The 16974-nt window shown below is 46.3% G+C and overlaps 1 protein-coding gene across 3 annotated transcripts in view; it reads right to left on the bottom strand.

Annotated features, from left to right (window-relative positions):
- Positions 1–16974, bottom strand: part of VPS16 (VPS16 core subunit of CORVET and HOPS complexes) — a 1150777-nt gene that overhangs the window by 290331 nt on the left and 843472 nt on the right. For all 3 annotated transcript variants that reach the window (XM_033944752.1, XM_033944754.1, XM_033944753.1), the window contains 2 exons: positions 9224–9332; positions 5272–5369 (listed from right to left, as the gene is read on the bottom strand). In XM_033944752.1, the coding sequence (XP_033800643.1) occupies positions 5272–5369; positions 9224–9332 (207 nt within the window). The remainder of the gene's footprint in view (positions 1–5271; positions 5370–9223; positions 9333–16974) is intronic.

Here is a 16974-nt window from a genome sequence, read left to right as displayed (position 1 = left end):
CCATTCTGTCTTCCACATTTCCCTTCAGGGTCTGTTCCTCTACACCCTCCTTCAATGTCTGTCCTATTCCTTTCCACCACCACCCTTTCCTCGCTCCTTTACCATCTGTTCCTTTCTACCACCCTTCAGCTCCTCTCGTGTGACCTATCTATCTACCTTCCTCCCTCTTATTTTCATGGCACGTTACAATGTAATTTGTGCAAGCCACTGGAGCCTGCGAGCTTGGTCCCTGTCCCATCCCCACAAACCATCTTGCTTCTTTGCTCCTATTTTCCCCATTTCTAATATCTCCCCTATGTATCTGCCATTGCCCCTCCCCTTGTGTCCATATACCATCCCCATGGCATGTCCCCTTTATGCCTCTGTCCCTATGCCCCATGCACATAATTTCCCCTCTTTCTGTTACCTTTCTGTGTCCAGATTTTCCCTATCTTCCTCTTCCATACCAGTGTGCTTCTTCTTTTCAACCCCCATCTAGCTTTTTTCTCTCTTTCTTCTTCCCCCCCTGCTTCTAGCATCTGGCTCACCTGCCTGTCCTTCCCTTTCTTTCCTGCTGTGGGTTTTTCTTTCCATCTTCATCCCCTTGGCCCAGAATCCTTTTCCCTTTCACTCCCTCCTTCCAGTTTGAGCCGGGAACACGGGCGATCGCACGGTCCTCACAGCCCCCACCCGCCTGCTTAATCGATCCTAGTGTTTAGCTAGCTCTCTCCCTTCTCCTCACCTTAGTTTGCAGGCTTTATTTTTCGGCGACCTGCACGTTTTCCCAAAGAGCCGCGCATGCGTGGCTGCTCAGTATTCAATCTTCTGCTCTGCTGCAACTTCCTGTTTCCGGTTGCGTCAGAGCAGAAGATCGAAACTGAGCAGCAGCGGGTGCGCGGCTCTTTGATAGCGTGCGGGTCGCCGAAAAAGAAAACCTACAAACTAAGGTGAGGAGAAGGGAGAGAGCTGGCTAATCACTAGGATCGATTGGGCAGGCGGGTGTGGGCTGCGGGGACCGCGCGATCCTTCATGCCTCACTGCGGGGACAAGACCATTCACCGCTCCACGGGGCGGTGAATGGCCTTGTCCCCATCGCCGCAGCGACTGCTTGTTTTCGTTCCCCGTTTTGGCGGGTTACCTGCGGCTAAACCGCCACCGTGTCATTCTCTAGGTTCATAGACAGTAACGCGGAAGACAAAGGCGCGCGCCGACAACTGAGCGCAAGACGGAGGCGCGCGCTGAAGAAAAAGACTGTTTTTAGGGGCTGCGATGTTGTTGGGGAGCCCCCCCCACTTTACTTAATACAGATTGCGGCGGCGTTGTGGGGGGTTTGAGGGGTTGTAACCAGTGTTCCCTCTAAGCTGCGCTGGCGTGCGCCGGCGCACAAAATATTGCATCGCAGCGCACAAGTTTACGTCACAGCGCACGGCGTACGGAGATGGCAGGGCGGCGAGAGGAGAATCGGGCGAGTTGGCGCTGGCGCCCGATATTTGTAGCGCACAGCGAAAAAAATTTTGCCCACAACACCCGCCCGCTTAGAGGGAGCACTGGTTGTAACCCCCCCACATTTTAGTGAAAACGTAATTTTTTTCCCTAAAAACAGGGAAAAAGTTTTCAGTAAAATGTGGGGGGTTACAACCCCCCAAACCCTCCACAACGCGGCGCGATCTGTATAAAGTAAAGTGGGGGGGTTCCCCCCCACACCCTCCGTCGTAGCCCCTAAAAACAGTCTTTTTCTTCGTCGCGCGCCTCCACGCTGCGCTGTTGTCTGCTCGCGCCTTTGTCCCGGCGCGCTTTTGACCTGACACCGTCTCTCTCACTCTCTTTGTCTTCCCCCTCCCCAGGGTCTAGCATCTCTCTCTCTCTCTCTCTCCTCGGTTCAGGGTGTTTCCCCTCTCTACCTTGGGCAGGATTCACTAAAGTCCCGAAATCTATCTGATTCGTGTCCTATCCGTTTCCGAGTCATTGTAGCCGATCGATTCAGTAAAGCTTGTTCATGCAAATGATCCAATCGTAAACCCGCTGTTATTAGCACTGAAACATCGATAGACGTGCGTGCGAACTGTATCCTTGTTGATTTTGAAGCTCATAACGCATGCACTAGCTTTTTAGGACTTCACTGGTAGAAATGGGGCATGGTTAATCACGGACGTCATTAGCGGGCTCCGAAAGCACCTACCGCAAAGCATTGTTGTCGTAAAAAAGGAAATATAAGGAGGTCTTCTTACCAACTGTTATTTTTCTGAAGTACTTTTGTAGTGTAGCCAACAAGCACCATCCATTTTTCTCTGGAAAAGTGTTGTTAAGTTGCTAGAAGGCATAACAGTTAACAGCTGTTGAATGCGCTGGGATCATGCGCTGTTATATACAGCCTACGAATCCCAGGAGGCTGTGTGGCTCTATCTGCCGTGAAGCACGAAGCAACTACTAGCGACACCATGACGTCACATGCATGCGACAATCCAGCTGGAAGGAAAGGGGGAGGGATAGCTGGCCCATAAATGTTTTATTTGATTTTGGATTTTTTTTGTTATTTGGCATTGATATTTGAAATGTACAATGCGCAAGGAGAGCATGGGATTAATCCGCGATTTTCTTGCCATGCGCATTCCAAATCTGAGATTCACTCCCACGCTCACTATGCGCATTCCAAAAAAATAAAAAAAATATTTCTAACGCTTATGTACATGAAAGTTTACATATATTTAAAAGTTTTGTTATATTTTGGATTTTTGGAGGGGTAGATATATATTTTTAATAGGGTTCTTAACATGCACATGTCAGTTGCTAGGCAGAAATAGTTGGCGAGGATGTAAACGACTGGTCCTCAGCAGTTGTACCTTTTTGAACAGGAAAGGCCAGTCGGTTTGGCTGAAATGGTTTCATGAATCAAAGCATTAAAAAATTTACATGCCTTTTTACTCATTTGCATGCGCAGATCGGATCAGGTGTGGATGGGGTCTGGAGGTTAGTGAATCGAGCCGGAGTCGGAAAGTGATCGCAAACCGATCAGTACACGATCGGTTGGCTTAGTGAATCTAGCCCCTTGTCTTTTGGTTCAAGTCTGCTTTCCTACCCCTTCTCAAGGTCCTTTTCTGTCTCTTTGTACATGTAAGGGTTCATTCTAATTCTCCTTAAATATTGCTGCGTTTGTATGCATTTTTCAGTACATTATAGAAATCTTCATGCAAGGCAGATCATGTATAAAAGGTAAGAATATTAAAAAAGAAAAAAGCAGAAGAAAAATTAAATCACCGCAGAGTACAACTGCCTACGAACACATCTGGACCAGAATAAATCACCAGCAAACTAATCCTTAATCCTACAAGAGACTGGAGGAACAACATTTATGACAGGAAAATATGTTGGATCCTGCCACCAGGCCAGAACTAATGTCAACAAAACCTGACGCTGTCTTTGCCTTTATAAATTTATGTTATTGTTACTGTTAGTGTATTATGAATTATTTCTATCTGAACCACTAGCTCTTATCTTTATGCTCATATTCAGTGATTTCATTCATTTAAATTGCAACACTCAAATTACACGGATAACGTGGTGTTATTGCCAGTTAGTCTATTTTAAAACCTGGAAACAGACGTTGATAAAAACAAAACAAAAATGAAGTGATGATTTTATTTTATTAAACTTAATCCATAAAAGCAGCAACTTTGTCACCCTTTAGTTAGTTGGCCGAAATTATATTTAAAGCAATTAAACTTCATGTTCTACCTATAATAACCTACGCCCCCAATGTGCCCTTAACACCACCTCCAAATCTATGCATACATTTCACACATAGAATTTATTCATGGAACCAGTGCGAATAAAATACATTAACACTCACCACTTTAGTGGCAAACCATGGTTAACTAGAATGGTACAGCAAGTCCTCACTTCAATATTTCAGCACAGCCATATTTGTTCTGTACCAGAGATAATGTAGCAAAGTTCACACTAAGGTATACAAGGACCAGCAACACAGACAGAAAGTATCACTTTATCTACCGGCGGGTGAGTATAGCGAGTTCCATATGCAGTGATCTGGATGCCTATGGAGGAGGCCATACGCATGCGCTAGTATATCAGGTGACCTCTGATGTTGCTGGTCCGTGCCTGTGTCGGGGTGAAACTTGCTGCATCATTCCGGGCAGAGAACAAGTGCGGCTGCGCTGAATTATTAAAAGGAGGAGGAGGAGGCGGTACTTAGATGTCTTGGAGGATCTTACATTTTTACGTCATTACCGTACAGACCCCGAAGCAGAGCCCTTGGTTGTGTTGCAAAGGGAGTGTAGGAGAGACGCCCTGAGGGAAGGAAGTGTGTTATCATTTAAGTTCAGTATTCTCCCTAGTGTCTTTTAGCCAGGTGCTCACCTAAATTAGCCAGGCGGAGCGCCCGGCTAAAAGACGCTAGGGAGAACACAGACATGGTTTGAAATAAAAGGCAACTGTTGTACTAAAATGAAGAAAAGACATTTTAAAAAACCAAATGGGAAGGCACTACTAAGTTCACCACAAAACAGACATGTCCTCTCTGCTCTACGGAAATGCAAAGATTGGTCAACTGGCACCCATGCATGTACAGTGCAATGCTGCTAGAAACGTCTAACCACAACTTGCTAGCAAGCATCCACACCATCAGGCTCCATCAGATGACATCATCTGCTCTTCTTCGGAGAACAAAACTTATAGAATTTTCCCATCAGCGCTTACAGCTGCACTGATCACCTAATTGCTCATTTGGGCCTAGGATTTGGAGGCGAGTTTGAAGATGAAATTGCTCTAACCTCTCTTGGTGTTTAAAACAATCTAAAATATTAACAAATTTGAGCTTGTTGCTTTTATCCTAAATTGGCTCCTCTTGAATATACACTTTTAAAAATTCCACTAATAAATAGCAAAATGCCCCCTTTACATATGTAAATGCTGGAACCTGAAAGTACAAACCTCTGTACTTTTTAATGTACTTTTTTTAAGGGGGCAGGGAGGTGTTAAAATGTCTGTTGCCCTTAGGACTGGGTTGTAAACCATTGACCTAAATGACTTGTACAAAATTGGTCTTCAAGTGTAACAATTCCTTACATTTTCCTATATGAATGTACATATTATGAGATATTTGTATAAAATAATTTTATACTTAATTAAAAAGAAATATTAATTCCTGCCAATTCTACAACAGCATCAGCCAGAGGTTAGCTGGTTTTCCATGTGCCTGATCAGACTACTTTACATCATTCCAACTCATCTTTATCAGGACTGGATAAAGCCTTAACATTATTGGCAATTCCTCACCTGTCGGTAAAGACTCAAGGCCACTGGCTGATTCTGCAATGTCATGAAAAACTCTGCACGGTTTAGTTCATTCTTCAAGTATGTCACAACAGTGTACACTGCAATAAAAAGACAAATGTTATATGGGAAATAAATAAAATGACTACAAAGAATATTTTCCAATGAACATGTACAAACACTATATTACAGAGAATCTATCTTAATGGTATATCCACTTAAGCTCAGAGCGCAACAGAAAGTACCTTAAATATCAACAAAACTGAGAAGGATATAAAACTTGCATATGGGGCATATTCAAGCACCCAACAAACAGCAGCTCAGAAGCGTCCACAAAGCTCTTTCCCCCCACCTTTAAGTGAGCCGCAATAGAGGTTTCCTTTTGACTGTGCATCCCACATTTTTTTCTTTCTGCCGGAGCATTTAGCGCTCCAGGCCAAAGTAGAAACCTCTATAGTGGCTTAGTAAAAGAGGTGCTCGAGTGTCAATATAAGAGTTTAAGACAGCACTTATCTTAAGACGCTGTCGGAGCCCAACGGGACCCATTTCGCCGAATCTTCGGCTTCTTCAGGGGTCGTGACAGTTAATGGGCAGCTCTGCTCTCTGATTTTTATGGCATAAAATGGCGCTCCAGGCCAAAGTAGAAACCTCTATAGTGGCTTAGTAAAAGAGGGCCTTTATTAGAGATATATGGGTATTCGACATGACACGTGTTTTGGCTTAAATAACCTGCTACAGGAATCTAGATATTTTAACATAAAAAACAATAAATAAGTACCATATATACTCAAATATAAATCAAGACTATAAATGGGCCCAAAATAGGGGCCTTGGTTTATATTCGGGTCAGTGCTGACTTGCCCCTCTTTCGGGCCTGCCATGAGACCTGGAGGTCCAGCGGCGGGCCGGGATAGGAGGGATCCCATCTGTCTCCTGTCCTGGCAGACTATAACCTTTACCTCCCTTCCCCTCCCTGGTGTATTTATTTATTGAAAAGGCTTCTCAACTGCCTATTTCTAGACGGCTTTACAAATAGCAACATACATAAAAATAAAATAAAGAACAAAGAAAAAAAACAACAAAATTTATACAAAAAACCAAACATTTCAGATCATTCAGTGAAAACAATTGATTCACAACAGTCAAATATATATCAATCCCTGGTGGTCCAGCAGTGGGCTGGGACAGCAGGGATCCCTTTCATCCTTGTTCCAGCCAATTCTAAGAATTTTTACCTATCTCCCGCCTCCTCCATGTACCTTCAGAATTCCTGGTGTTCCAGCATTGAACTGCAGCAGGAGCGACTTTCCTTCGTTCCTGCCCTTGCAGAGCTGCTAACTGATTGTCTACCGTGAGAACTCGCAGCAGCCAATCAGCTAGCAGCTCTACAAAGGCAGGAGCGAAGGAAGGTTGTTCCTGTTGCGGTTATCGCTGGACCATCAGGGATTCTAAATGTACACAGGGGAGGCGAGAGGGAGGTAAAAATTCTTAGAATTGGCTGGGACAGGGGCAGGAGGTATCACTGCTGCCCCAGCCCACCGCTGGACCACCAGGACTTACGGCAGGCCCAGTGGAGGCCTGCAAGGCATCAGGAGGGAGGGGGGACAGGGTACAGAATCCTACAGGGCAGGGAGAGAGGGGAGCTGGGTGCAGGACAAGGCTCTGCACCCAGTTTATATTCAAATCAACATTTTTTGGGGGAAAAGGGTTACCTCGGTTTATATTCAGGTTGGTTTATATTCGAGTATATACAGTAAATCAATAAAATATAAGCAAAATCTATGCATGAATAAATAAGAACATAAGAATAGTCCATCTAGCCAAGTAGCCAGTCCTCATGGTGGCCAATCCAGGTCACTAGTCCCTGGCAAAAACCCAAAGAGTAGCAATATTCCATGCTATCGATCCAGGGCAAGCAGCAGCTTCTTCCATTTCTATCTCAACAACAGACTATGGACTTTTCCTCCAGGAAATTGTCCAAACCTTTCTTAAAACCAGCTACGCTATCCGCTCTGACCACAACCTCTGGCCCGAATATCCAACAATCTTTGTACAGTGACTTGGCACTTTGATTGCTTAGTCTGGGCACCACTATACCAGATGCTGGGCAAAGTCCAGGAGCCACTGGTTGGACCAAATCTGAACTCAGGCTTGTAGGAACGCTGAAAGCCGGCCTCATGAATACAGAAGGGCCTCCCTCAGCCTGTCTTCAATATGACTTCTTTGGTAGAGGAAGCAGTATGGGAGACAGAGGGCGCTTAAGGCACCTGGAACTTCTGCCTGCAACTTCGGGAAAATCTCGAGTTGTAGAACTGGACTATGGGTAAGAACCCTGGAAGCCATGAAAAATTAGAGTGTCTGAACATCATGAGATTCTGGGTCTGCTGTCATGCAGGGCCCTAGAACAACTGTCCTCAACAGTGTGCATGAGGTCATCCAAGCATTAGCCAAATAATAACTGTCCTTGAAAAGGGAGCCTCGCAAGAGTAGCTATATAGGAGGATATACCGACTCAGTGGCAAAGCCAGAGCATTCTAAGAGCAGACATCCAATATGATGACACTTGAACCAGGACCCACCTAAGGACATACAGAACATCAGGAATATAATATACACCAGACAAGAGAAGCTGAGGAGGAGGCTCTACATCATCATCATCCTCCAAGATGTTCAGCTACAAACCAGCATGAGTAACAAGAGTGCTGCTGAGACAGCCTGGACTCTCAGAATTGCTGTTTCAAAGAGTAGATGAAGAATCACATCCACACAGCAGTCTTGCATGTCCGTGAGTACCACTCCACCTGCGCTGGGAAGGAAGGTGTGCTTAGACATCTGTGCAACCAAGGAGCCCACTCAAGGTGCCAGAGGATAAAGATGGGACAGGGCACTTGTTACTGTGAGAGACCCTTTTAGAGTAGCTCCTGCCCGAAGAGCAGACTGTCACTACCAGGATGCCAAGAAAACATGGAATACTGCCCCCTCACTCCACAAGAGAGAGGAGGAAGCAGAAGGAGCTAACAGAGCTCATACAGAGACTCCAAAAAGAGATTCAGCAAGGCAGCAGACTTAAATAAATGCAGAACCACAGGATCATTCCCAGGGAGGAAAGCCAGAGAAGGAGCCACAGAACAGACATGCTGGCTTATGTCCTGAACCACAGGAAAGGCATCCCTAGAAAACAAGGGGTCAGCAAACTGATCAACAGCAGCACAGCAAAGAGCAGGGTCTGTTAACAGGACTTTCTCAGGGAGGCAAAGCCACTGATAGACAAGTCTGAGGCACAGCTGGACTGTGCAGAAGAAGAACACTGGTCTGTCAAGCAGGGCACAAAAATTTCATAAATCTGAAAGGGCATCCTGACCATGGAGCGAAGAGTCACCCTCAGATTGACTAAAACCTGCGATTCTCGGACTGCGGGGCGTTTGCGTCCTTTCGCGCAGAAATGGCAGCATTGCTAGGTCCTGAAAACAGAGAAAGCCGTCCAAAGAGCTTTGTGGATAAGAACATAAGAATAGTCTTACTGGATCAGACCAAAGGTCCATTAAGCCCAGTAGCCTGTTCTCATGGTGGCCAATCCAGGTCACTAGTACCTGGACAAAACCCAAAGAGTAGCGACATTCGATGCTACTGATCCAAAGCAAGCAGTGGCTTGCCCCATGTCTTTCTCAATAACAAACTATGGACTTTTCCACCAGGAAATTGTCCAAACCCTTCCTAAAACCAGCTACGCTATCTGCTCTTACCACAACCTCTGCCAATGCATTCCAGAGCTTAACTATACATCTGGGTTGTTGTCCTCCATTAACCTCATTGTTTGTTGCAAATTTGATTTTCTGCTATGGATTTGCTCTTCTTCTTTTGCTTTTTGCTTATTCAAGCACTGGTATACTGTATAGTACAATTCTGAAACAAAATCTGCACATGCAACAAAAAAATTACCCAATAAAGCACTTACCCAGATCAGTATCTCCACTTTCAATTGCTTTGCTCAAGGCAAGTTTGCTTCTCTTCATCTTTAACAGCAAAGGTACCTGCTCCCCAAATCTAGGTTCATATTCCAAAAGCTGCAAAAACATAAAGCATTCATAACATTAATACAGCAAACTAATTTTAATATACTTTCAGAAAAAAATGCCAGATTTTTCCTTATGGGATAAGTGAGGGCAGCAGGCATTAGCAAATTGCCCAACTAAGAGTGCGCCAAGAAACCATCATACAAGTAGTGGTTCCCTAGGTTGACTGCAACTTAGAACTTGCATTTAGAGACTACCATTACCTTTTATGGGTAACACCATCTATGGCGTTCAGTGTGAGAAGCTGTACCTCAAGAACTTTTTTTTAGATGACTTTGGGTAGGCTAAGCCAAACGTGCACCAGTGGCATAGCTACAGGTAGGCCTGGGTGGGCACAGGCCCACCTACCTTTGGTTCAGACCCACTCAGGGTGGCACCACATAACCCTCCTTTCCCTCTCTCATCCATGGCATCCCAGCATCTGCCTTTCTATCTTTCAAGCCTGTCCCTCTCTGGTATATGCTACACACATCCCTGGTGCCTGCAGCGACTCATTTTTGTGCTGCTGCTGGCCCTGAAGGCTTACCACTGCTGCAACCTGCAAAACAGGAAAGTGATGTTAGCGAGGGCAGGATGCAGCAGAAGACAGCCTTCAGGACTGCTGGCAGCAAAAATGAGTTGCTGAGGGTGCTGGGAACATGTATAAGATATACCAGGGAGGGACAGGCTTTAGAGATAGGACGGTAGATGCCAGAATATCATGGAGGAGAGAAGGGAGATGTGCTGGATGGATATTAAAATACTTTAAAATAAAAACAAACAAACAAAAAAAACCCTGTGAGGGGGGGTTTGTGAAATGGCCCATCCAAAATACTGGGTCTGGCTTTGCCACCGATGTGTGCCTGTTCCAACTTGTTGCTGTCATGCAGGACCTCCTTAGTCTATTACTAGTATGGGGGAATATAACTCTTTGGGGAGGTGGGAGGGTTGTGAGAGTTTAAGACCTGCTGTCCTCAGAGAGTATTTACTATAGGTAAGTAACTTTACTTTTTCTAAGGACAAGCAGGACTACAAAATCATCATCAATGGAACTCCTTAATATAAGCTGCCTTAAACAGAAAAAAAGGAAAATAATACAACAAATACCACCGCTACCACCACCACCACCACCACCACAGGCAGAAACCAATATTTTTTAGAAGCAACAGACCATATTTATTATTTTTAATTATTTTGTGGTGGTGGTGGATGTTATCTCTTTGTGGAAGGTAATCTGAAAGAGAAGGGCCCAGGAGGGATGGAGTTAGATTCTAAATTTCAAATAAATTCTGGAGGACTCTGGCCAAATCTACTGCTGCATCAGGAGTCTTGGTTCTAAACAATAGTGGGATGTGAATGTATGGATGCAAGACCATGTTGCAACCCTGAAATTATTTTCTGTGGAGGATAACTTCAAGTGGGCTACTGTGATAAGATGAAGATACTGTCACTGGCCAGCAGAGGGAAGCCTCAGCAATGGTAATGGAGCTCATTTACATATAAGATCCTGCAGACACACCTGGGAGCTGTCAACTCATCCTGACTGGAAAAGGGTGCTGAAAAGAACAGTTCCAGCACAGAGAGCTGGGGAAAGCAAGAGCTCCCAGGCGACCATTGAGGGAAGGAATGCTGGCTTTGGCCTAACCTTTGGTAAGCCTGACCTAGACTGGCCTGTCCAGTACAGCTTGGAGTGACCAGAGAGGGCCTGGTGGAGAGAGACTGAGCGACTGGAAGTGTGTTTGGAAGAAGAAACTGAGTGACTAGGAGAATCCTAAGGGAGAGAGCGGTGACAGGAGGGTCCATGGGGGACCAATGTATCGGTAGAAACCTGGCTGCAGATGACTGGCAAGTGACTGGTAGAGGGACCAGAGGGAGGAGCAAGAAGATCTGCAGGGAAGCAGCCTAAAGAATTGGAGAGGAATGGCTGAAGGTGACTGGTGAGTGACCAGTGGAGCTAGTGGCGACCAGCAGAGAGACTGCTAATGATACCAGAAGCAGCCCGAAGACCCAGAGGTCCAATGAGAGCTGGAGAGGACCCGGTGAAGAACAAAAGACCCTGGACTGACAGTGACTGGCGAGTGACTGGTGGAGGGCCCGGCAGGGATGGTGGCAACCAGCAGAGACTCCGGTAATGATACTTGGAAGCTGCCTGAAAACCCAGGGAGGGTTTGGAGAGAACCAGGTGCTGACCAAGGAGGAACTCAGAGGAGCCTGGTTGGGTTTTAGAAGTAAGAAAGATGACCAGATGTGCCTGGAGGTGATGAAGTGACAGGTGATGACCGCTTAGCCTGATCACAGCTACTGACACAGACATTGCCTGACATGATTCTCTAGGGTCAGCCTAGCTTGGGTATAAGTGAAATAAATAGAGTATGCTAGCCAATTAGAAAGTGTGCATTTTCTGATGGCAAAAAGCTGGGTGGACTTTCTATGGAATTTAGTTTGCTCTAGATCAGGGATGTCAAAGTCCCTCCTCGAGGGCCGCAATCCAGTCGGGTTTTCAGGATTTCCCCAATGAATAAGCATGAGATCTATTTGCAAGCACTGCTTTCATTGTATGCTAATAGATCTCATGCATATTCATTGGGGAAATCCTGAAAACCCGACTGGATTACGGCCCTCGAGGACCGACTTTGACACCTGTGCTCTAGATAGAAAGCTAAGGCTTTCATGCAGCTCACTTCCGCATTTATGGGCATGTGGTTTAGGAAAACTGGTTGGAAAGATTGCTAACTAGTTAAGATGGAATTTTGACACAACTATAGGAAGTAACTTACGATAGGTGCACAGATCCACAATATTATTTGAAAAACAAAAAGTGGAAGGTGGATCAGATACAAGGCCTAGAATTCAGTAACTCTGCATACCGAAGTAATTGCCACTAAAAATAAGACCCTCCAGCCCAGGTACTTCAAATGACAGCAATCTAGTGCCTGACAAGGAACTTTCATCAGCTATGCAACAATTCTGAGGTCCAATTCTGAGGTCCAATTCTGAGGTACAAGAGGCTTGATGGACATTTTCATAAGTAGCAATCCTGTACATTGATGGGTTTACTTTCTATCCAAAGCACTAATTGGTTCTCAGTCCTCCCTTTGAAAAATGTAGAGGCATTCAAGCACATTTTGTGTAGAGCAAGTAAATGGATTTACAATCTCGATCTCACACCAGATGGTAAACCTTTCTCATTTAAAACCATATGCTCTTTTAGTGGAATATTTCCTGGAAGCTAGCAGGCAAGTTTAGAGACGAAAATGTCAACCTCTCAAAATCCAAGCTGTAAGAATGAGGGTGTTAGCAATGAAGAACTTATTTGGAGCAGGGCAGGCAGGAGAAAGTCAGGAGGCAGGCGAAGAGGAGACAAGAATCGGGAGCTGAGAGAGGAACAGAGAAGCAGGGCAGGCAAGAGTGAGGGGCAGTGGCGAGAGATAGCTCTGCTCACCCCTCTGATGTCAGCGAGGCACTGATCCGGAGCTCCCCCTTAAAAGGGGAGGATCCAATGGCGAGTTAACATCGGAGCCCAGTGAACAGGGCAGGCAGGAGAAAGTCGGGAGGCAGGCGAAGAGAAGGCAAGAATCGGGAGCTGAGAGAGGACAGTAAGAGAGGAACAGAGAAGCAGGGCAGGCAAGAGTGAGGGGCAGCGGCGAGAGATAGCTCCACCCACCTCTCTGACATCAGCCAGGCACTGATCTGGAGCTCTCCCTTAAAAGGGGAGGGGCCAACGGAGCTTTGCCGTTCTGCGTGCGAAGGCGAGCGTTAAAGGCGCTCGCCTTAGCAAGAGCGCCTTTGCGAAAGGGCCTTCATAAGGGGCGTGTCACTGCACGAGCAGCAGACAGAGAGAGAGAGAGGACACCAGCAGCAGTCAGAGAGAGAGAGGGGGGACACCAGCAGCAGACAGAGAGAGAGAGAGAGAGAGAGGACACCAGCAGCAGATAGAGAGAGAGGACACCAGCAGCAAACAGACAGAGAGAGAAAGAGAGAGAGAGGACACCAGCAGCAGACAGAGAGAGAGAGAGAGAGAGAGAGAGAGAGGGGACACCAGCAGCAGACAGAGAGAGAGAGAGGGAACACCAGCAGCAGACAGAGAGAGAGAGAGAGAGAGAGAACATCAGCAGCAAACAGAGAGAGAGGGAGAGAGGATACCAGCAGCAGAGAGAGAGAGAGAGAGAGAGAGGACACCAGCAGCAGACAGAGAGAGAGAGAGAGGACACCAGCAGCAGACAGAGAGAGAGGACACCAGCAGCAAACAGAGAGAGAGGGAGAGAGGACACCAGCAGAGAGAGAGAGAGAGAGAGAGAGAGAGAGAGGACACCAGCAGCAGACAGACAGAGAAAGAGAGAGAGAGAGGACACCAGCAGCAGACAGAGAGAGAGGACACCAGCAGCAGACAGAGAGAGAGAGAGGACACCAGCAGCAGACAGAGAGAGAGAGAGAGAGAGAGAGAGAGAGGACACCAGCAGCAGACAGAGAGAGAGAGAGAGAGGACACCAGCAGCAGACAGAGAGAAAGAGAGAGAGGACACCAGCAGCAGACAGAGAGAGAGAGAGAGGACACCAGCAGCAGCAGAGAGAGAGAGAGAGAGGACACCAGCAGCAGACAGAGAGAGAGAGGACACCAGCAGCAGACAGAGAGAGAGAGAGGACATCAGCAGCAGACAGAAAGAGAGAGGACACCGGCAGCAGACAGAGAGAGAGGACACCAGCAGCTATGGAAGCTGAAGACAGGAGCAGCAAGATGAGTTACCCAGTTTTCTGCACCGTCTGCCATATGTATGACTACCTCCCCTCTGGGAGGCAGTCTTATGTATGCACTAGGTGCGGAGAACTGGAGAGCCTGAAGAAACAAGTATTCTGCCCTCTAGACTCCTAGAGGGCAGAATACTGGAACTAGAAGCACTTCGAGAAGTGGAAGAGGAGGACAGAAATGCAGAGAACGTCACAACAGAGGAAACCATTGAGGATGAAGTCCGGAAGCTGGAGAAGTTCATCGAGGAGGCATACAGGGATGCCTTGGAAAATCACCAGCAACAGTGGAACTATCAGCCAGCACCAGCTACACCTACAGGGAGTGAGGATCGCCAGGAGAACAGCCACAAGGAAGAAATGGGTGACACAGCAGTGAGCTCTGGAAGCAGTGGAGCAAAGCCACAAGAAGATGAGTCTGGTGCAAGCCAACGTCAGGATGAGGGAAGATGGAAGTGCACGGAGGACACGGACCTACAGCTGGAGAGATGGCCACACACCAGGGACACAGACCTGCACCTAGAGAGGCAAGAAAAGATAGAGAGGACAGCAATCGTCGTGGGGGACTCCATCATCAGACAAGTCGACAGCCACATAGCAGGAGGAAGATAGGATCGGCTGGTGACCTGCCTAGTGGGAGCCAAGGTAGAAGACATAGTGAGCCGCATTGATAGGATCATCAACAGCGTGGAAGAGGAAGATACGGCGGTGGTGATCCATTTGGAAACTAACAACATGAGCAGCAGGAATTACAGCAGAGAAGTACTGAAAGACCAGTTCCGGATGCTAGGAAAGAAGCTGAAAACTAGAACGCAGAGGGTAGCATTCTCAGAGATCCTGCTGGTATCCAGGTTCCGATGAGAAGAGGCAAATGAAGCTGCAAGCAGTCAACATGTGGATGCAACACTGGTGTGAGGAAGAAGGATTTCACTTTGTGCACAACTGGATGACGTTCTGGGGGGAAGAACAAGTTATTCAGGAAGGATGAACTCCATCTCAGCGGGAAAGCCGACAGTCGACCAAAAGTCGATGGTTTGGGAACCAGGAAGACTCAGTGGATCATGGACAGGACAGAAATCCAGATGGATCAAATGGGATGCAAGAGGGAAGAAAGTGCAAGAAAGTAACATGCCGAAAACTCAAATGTATATACACGAATGCAAGGAGTCTAAGGAACAATATGGGTGAATTAGAAACTATGGCACAAAAAAAGAACCTTGACATCATCGGCATCACAGAAACATAGTGGAATGAGGAAAATATCTGGGACACTGTGCTACAGGAATACAAGCTATACCACAGAGACAGAGTGGGTCAAAAAGGTGGGGGTATTGCCCTGTACGTCAAAGAGGGCATACAGTCTGCCGGAGAGAACACGCCGGAAACAAAGAATAAGTTAGAATCTCTATGGGTCAAAATTCCGGGAAGAAATGGAATGGAAATGAAGATCGGCATCTACTATTGACCCCCAGGGCAATCCGAAGAAATTGATGAAGAAATGACGACTGAGATTAAACTCAACTGCAAGGGAGGAAATGCAGTTATCATGGGTGACTTCAATTACCCGGGGATAGACTGGAACCTAGGCACCTCCGGTTGCAGTAGGGAAGCCAAGTTCCTGGATGCAGTGGGCGATTGCTTCCTGGAACAACTTGTCAAGGAAAACATGAGAGGAAATGCAATTCTGAACTTACTTCTAAATGGACTACGAGGACCGGCATAAGATGTAGAAGTAGAAGGGATGCTGGGAACCAGTGATCATAATATGATCTGCTTCAACCTGGACACGGGGGTAAAACAATGATCCAGAACGACGGCCATAGCACTGAACTTCTGAAAAGGGAATTACGAAGGGATGAGACTCATGGTGGGGAAGAAGATTAAGAAAAGGATAGGTGCTGTAAAAATGCTAGAGCAAGCATAGTCCCTTTTCAAGGACACAGTCACCGAGGCGCAAAATCTATATATACCGTGTATCAACAAGGGATCCAAGAGGAAAAAGAACAAGGAACCGGTGTGGCTCACTGTAGCAGTGAAAGAAGCGATCAGAGACAAGAAGATTTCTTTTAAAGTATGGAAAAGGTCAAAAACGGCCGAAAACTGGAAAAAGCACAAGCAACATCAACGCAGGTGCCATAAGACAGTAAGAGGGGCCAAAAGAAACTACGAGGAAAAAATTGCCAAGGAGGCGAAAAACTTCAAGCCATTCTTTCTAAATATTAAGGGGAAACGACCTGCAAAGGAAGCGGATGACCATAGAATAAAGGGAATGCTAAAGGAGGACAAAGCCATAGCCGACAAACTGAACACGTTTTTTGCATCTGTATTTACAGAAAAGGATATACGCAACATACCGGAGGCTGACAGGCTATACCTAGGAAACGAAGATGGGAAATTGGCTAGGTTGATGGTCAGTCTAGAAGATGCATGAAGGCAGATTGATAGGCTCAAGAGCGATAAATCCCCGGGACCGGATGGCATCCATCCGAGGGTAATCAAGGAACTGAAAGGGTTATAGCTGAACTGCTTCAACTAATAGCCAAATCTGTTGATCAAAATGGGCAGGATTCTGGAAGACTGGAAAGTGGCAAATGTTACGCCGATCTTCAAGAAAGGTTCAAGGGGGAGTACCGGGAAACTACAGGCCAGTGAGTCTGACCTCAGTACTGGGAAAGATGGTAGAGGCGCTGATAAAGGATCGCATCATTGACCACCTTGACGGACACAATCTGATGAGAACCTTCTAGCACGGCTTCAGCAAAGGAAGATCTTGCTTGACGAACTTGCTGCAAGTTTCAAGTTTTATTAGAAATTTGATAAATCGCTTATTCATAATTTACTAAGCGAATTACAGTAACATCCAAAGTAAACATACAATTTAAAAATTTAGTTAAAAAGGGATGGACTAACAG

Source organism: Geotrypetes seraphini, chromosome 5, assembly GCF_902459505.1.
Source record: "Geotrypetes seraphini chromosome 5, aGeoSer1.1, whole genome shotgun sequence".
NCBI lineage: Eukaryota > Metazoa > Chordata > Amphibia > Gymnophiona > Dermophiidae > Geotrypetes > Geotrypetes seraphini.
Note: the sequence above shows the minus strand (reverse complement) of the source record. Positions and strands in the feature narration are given on the sequence as shown.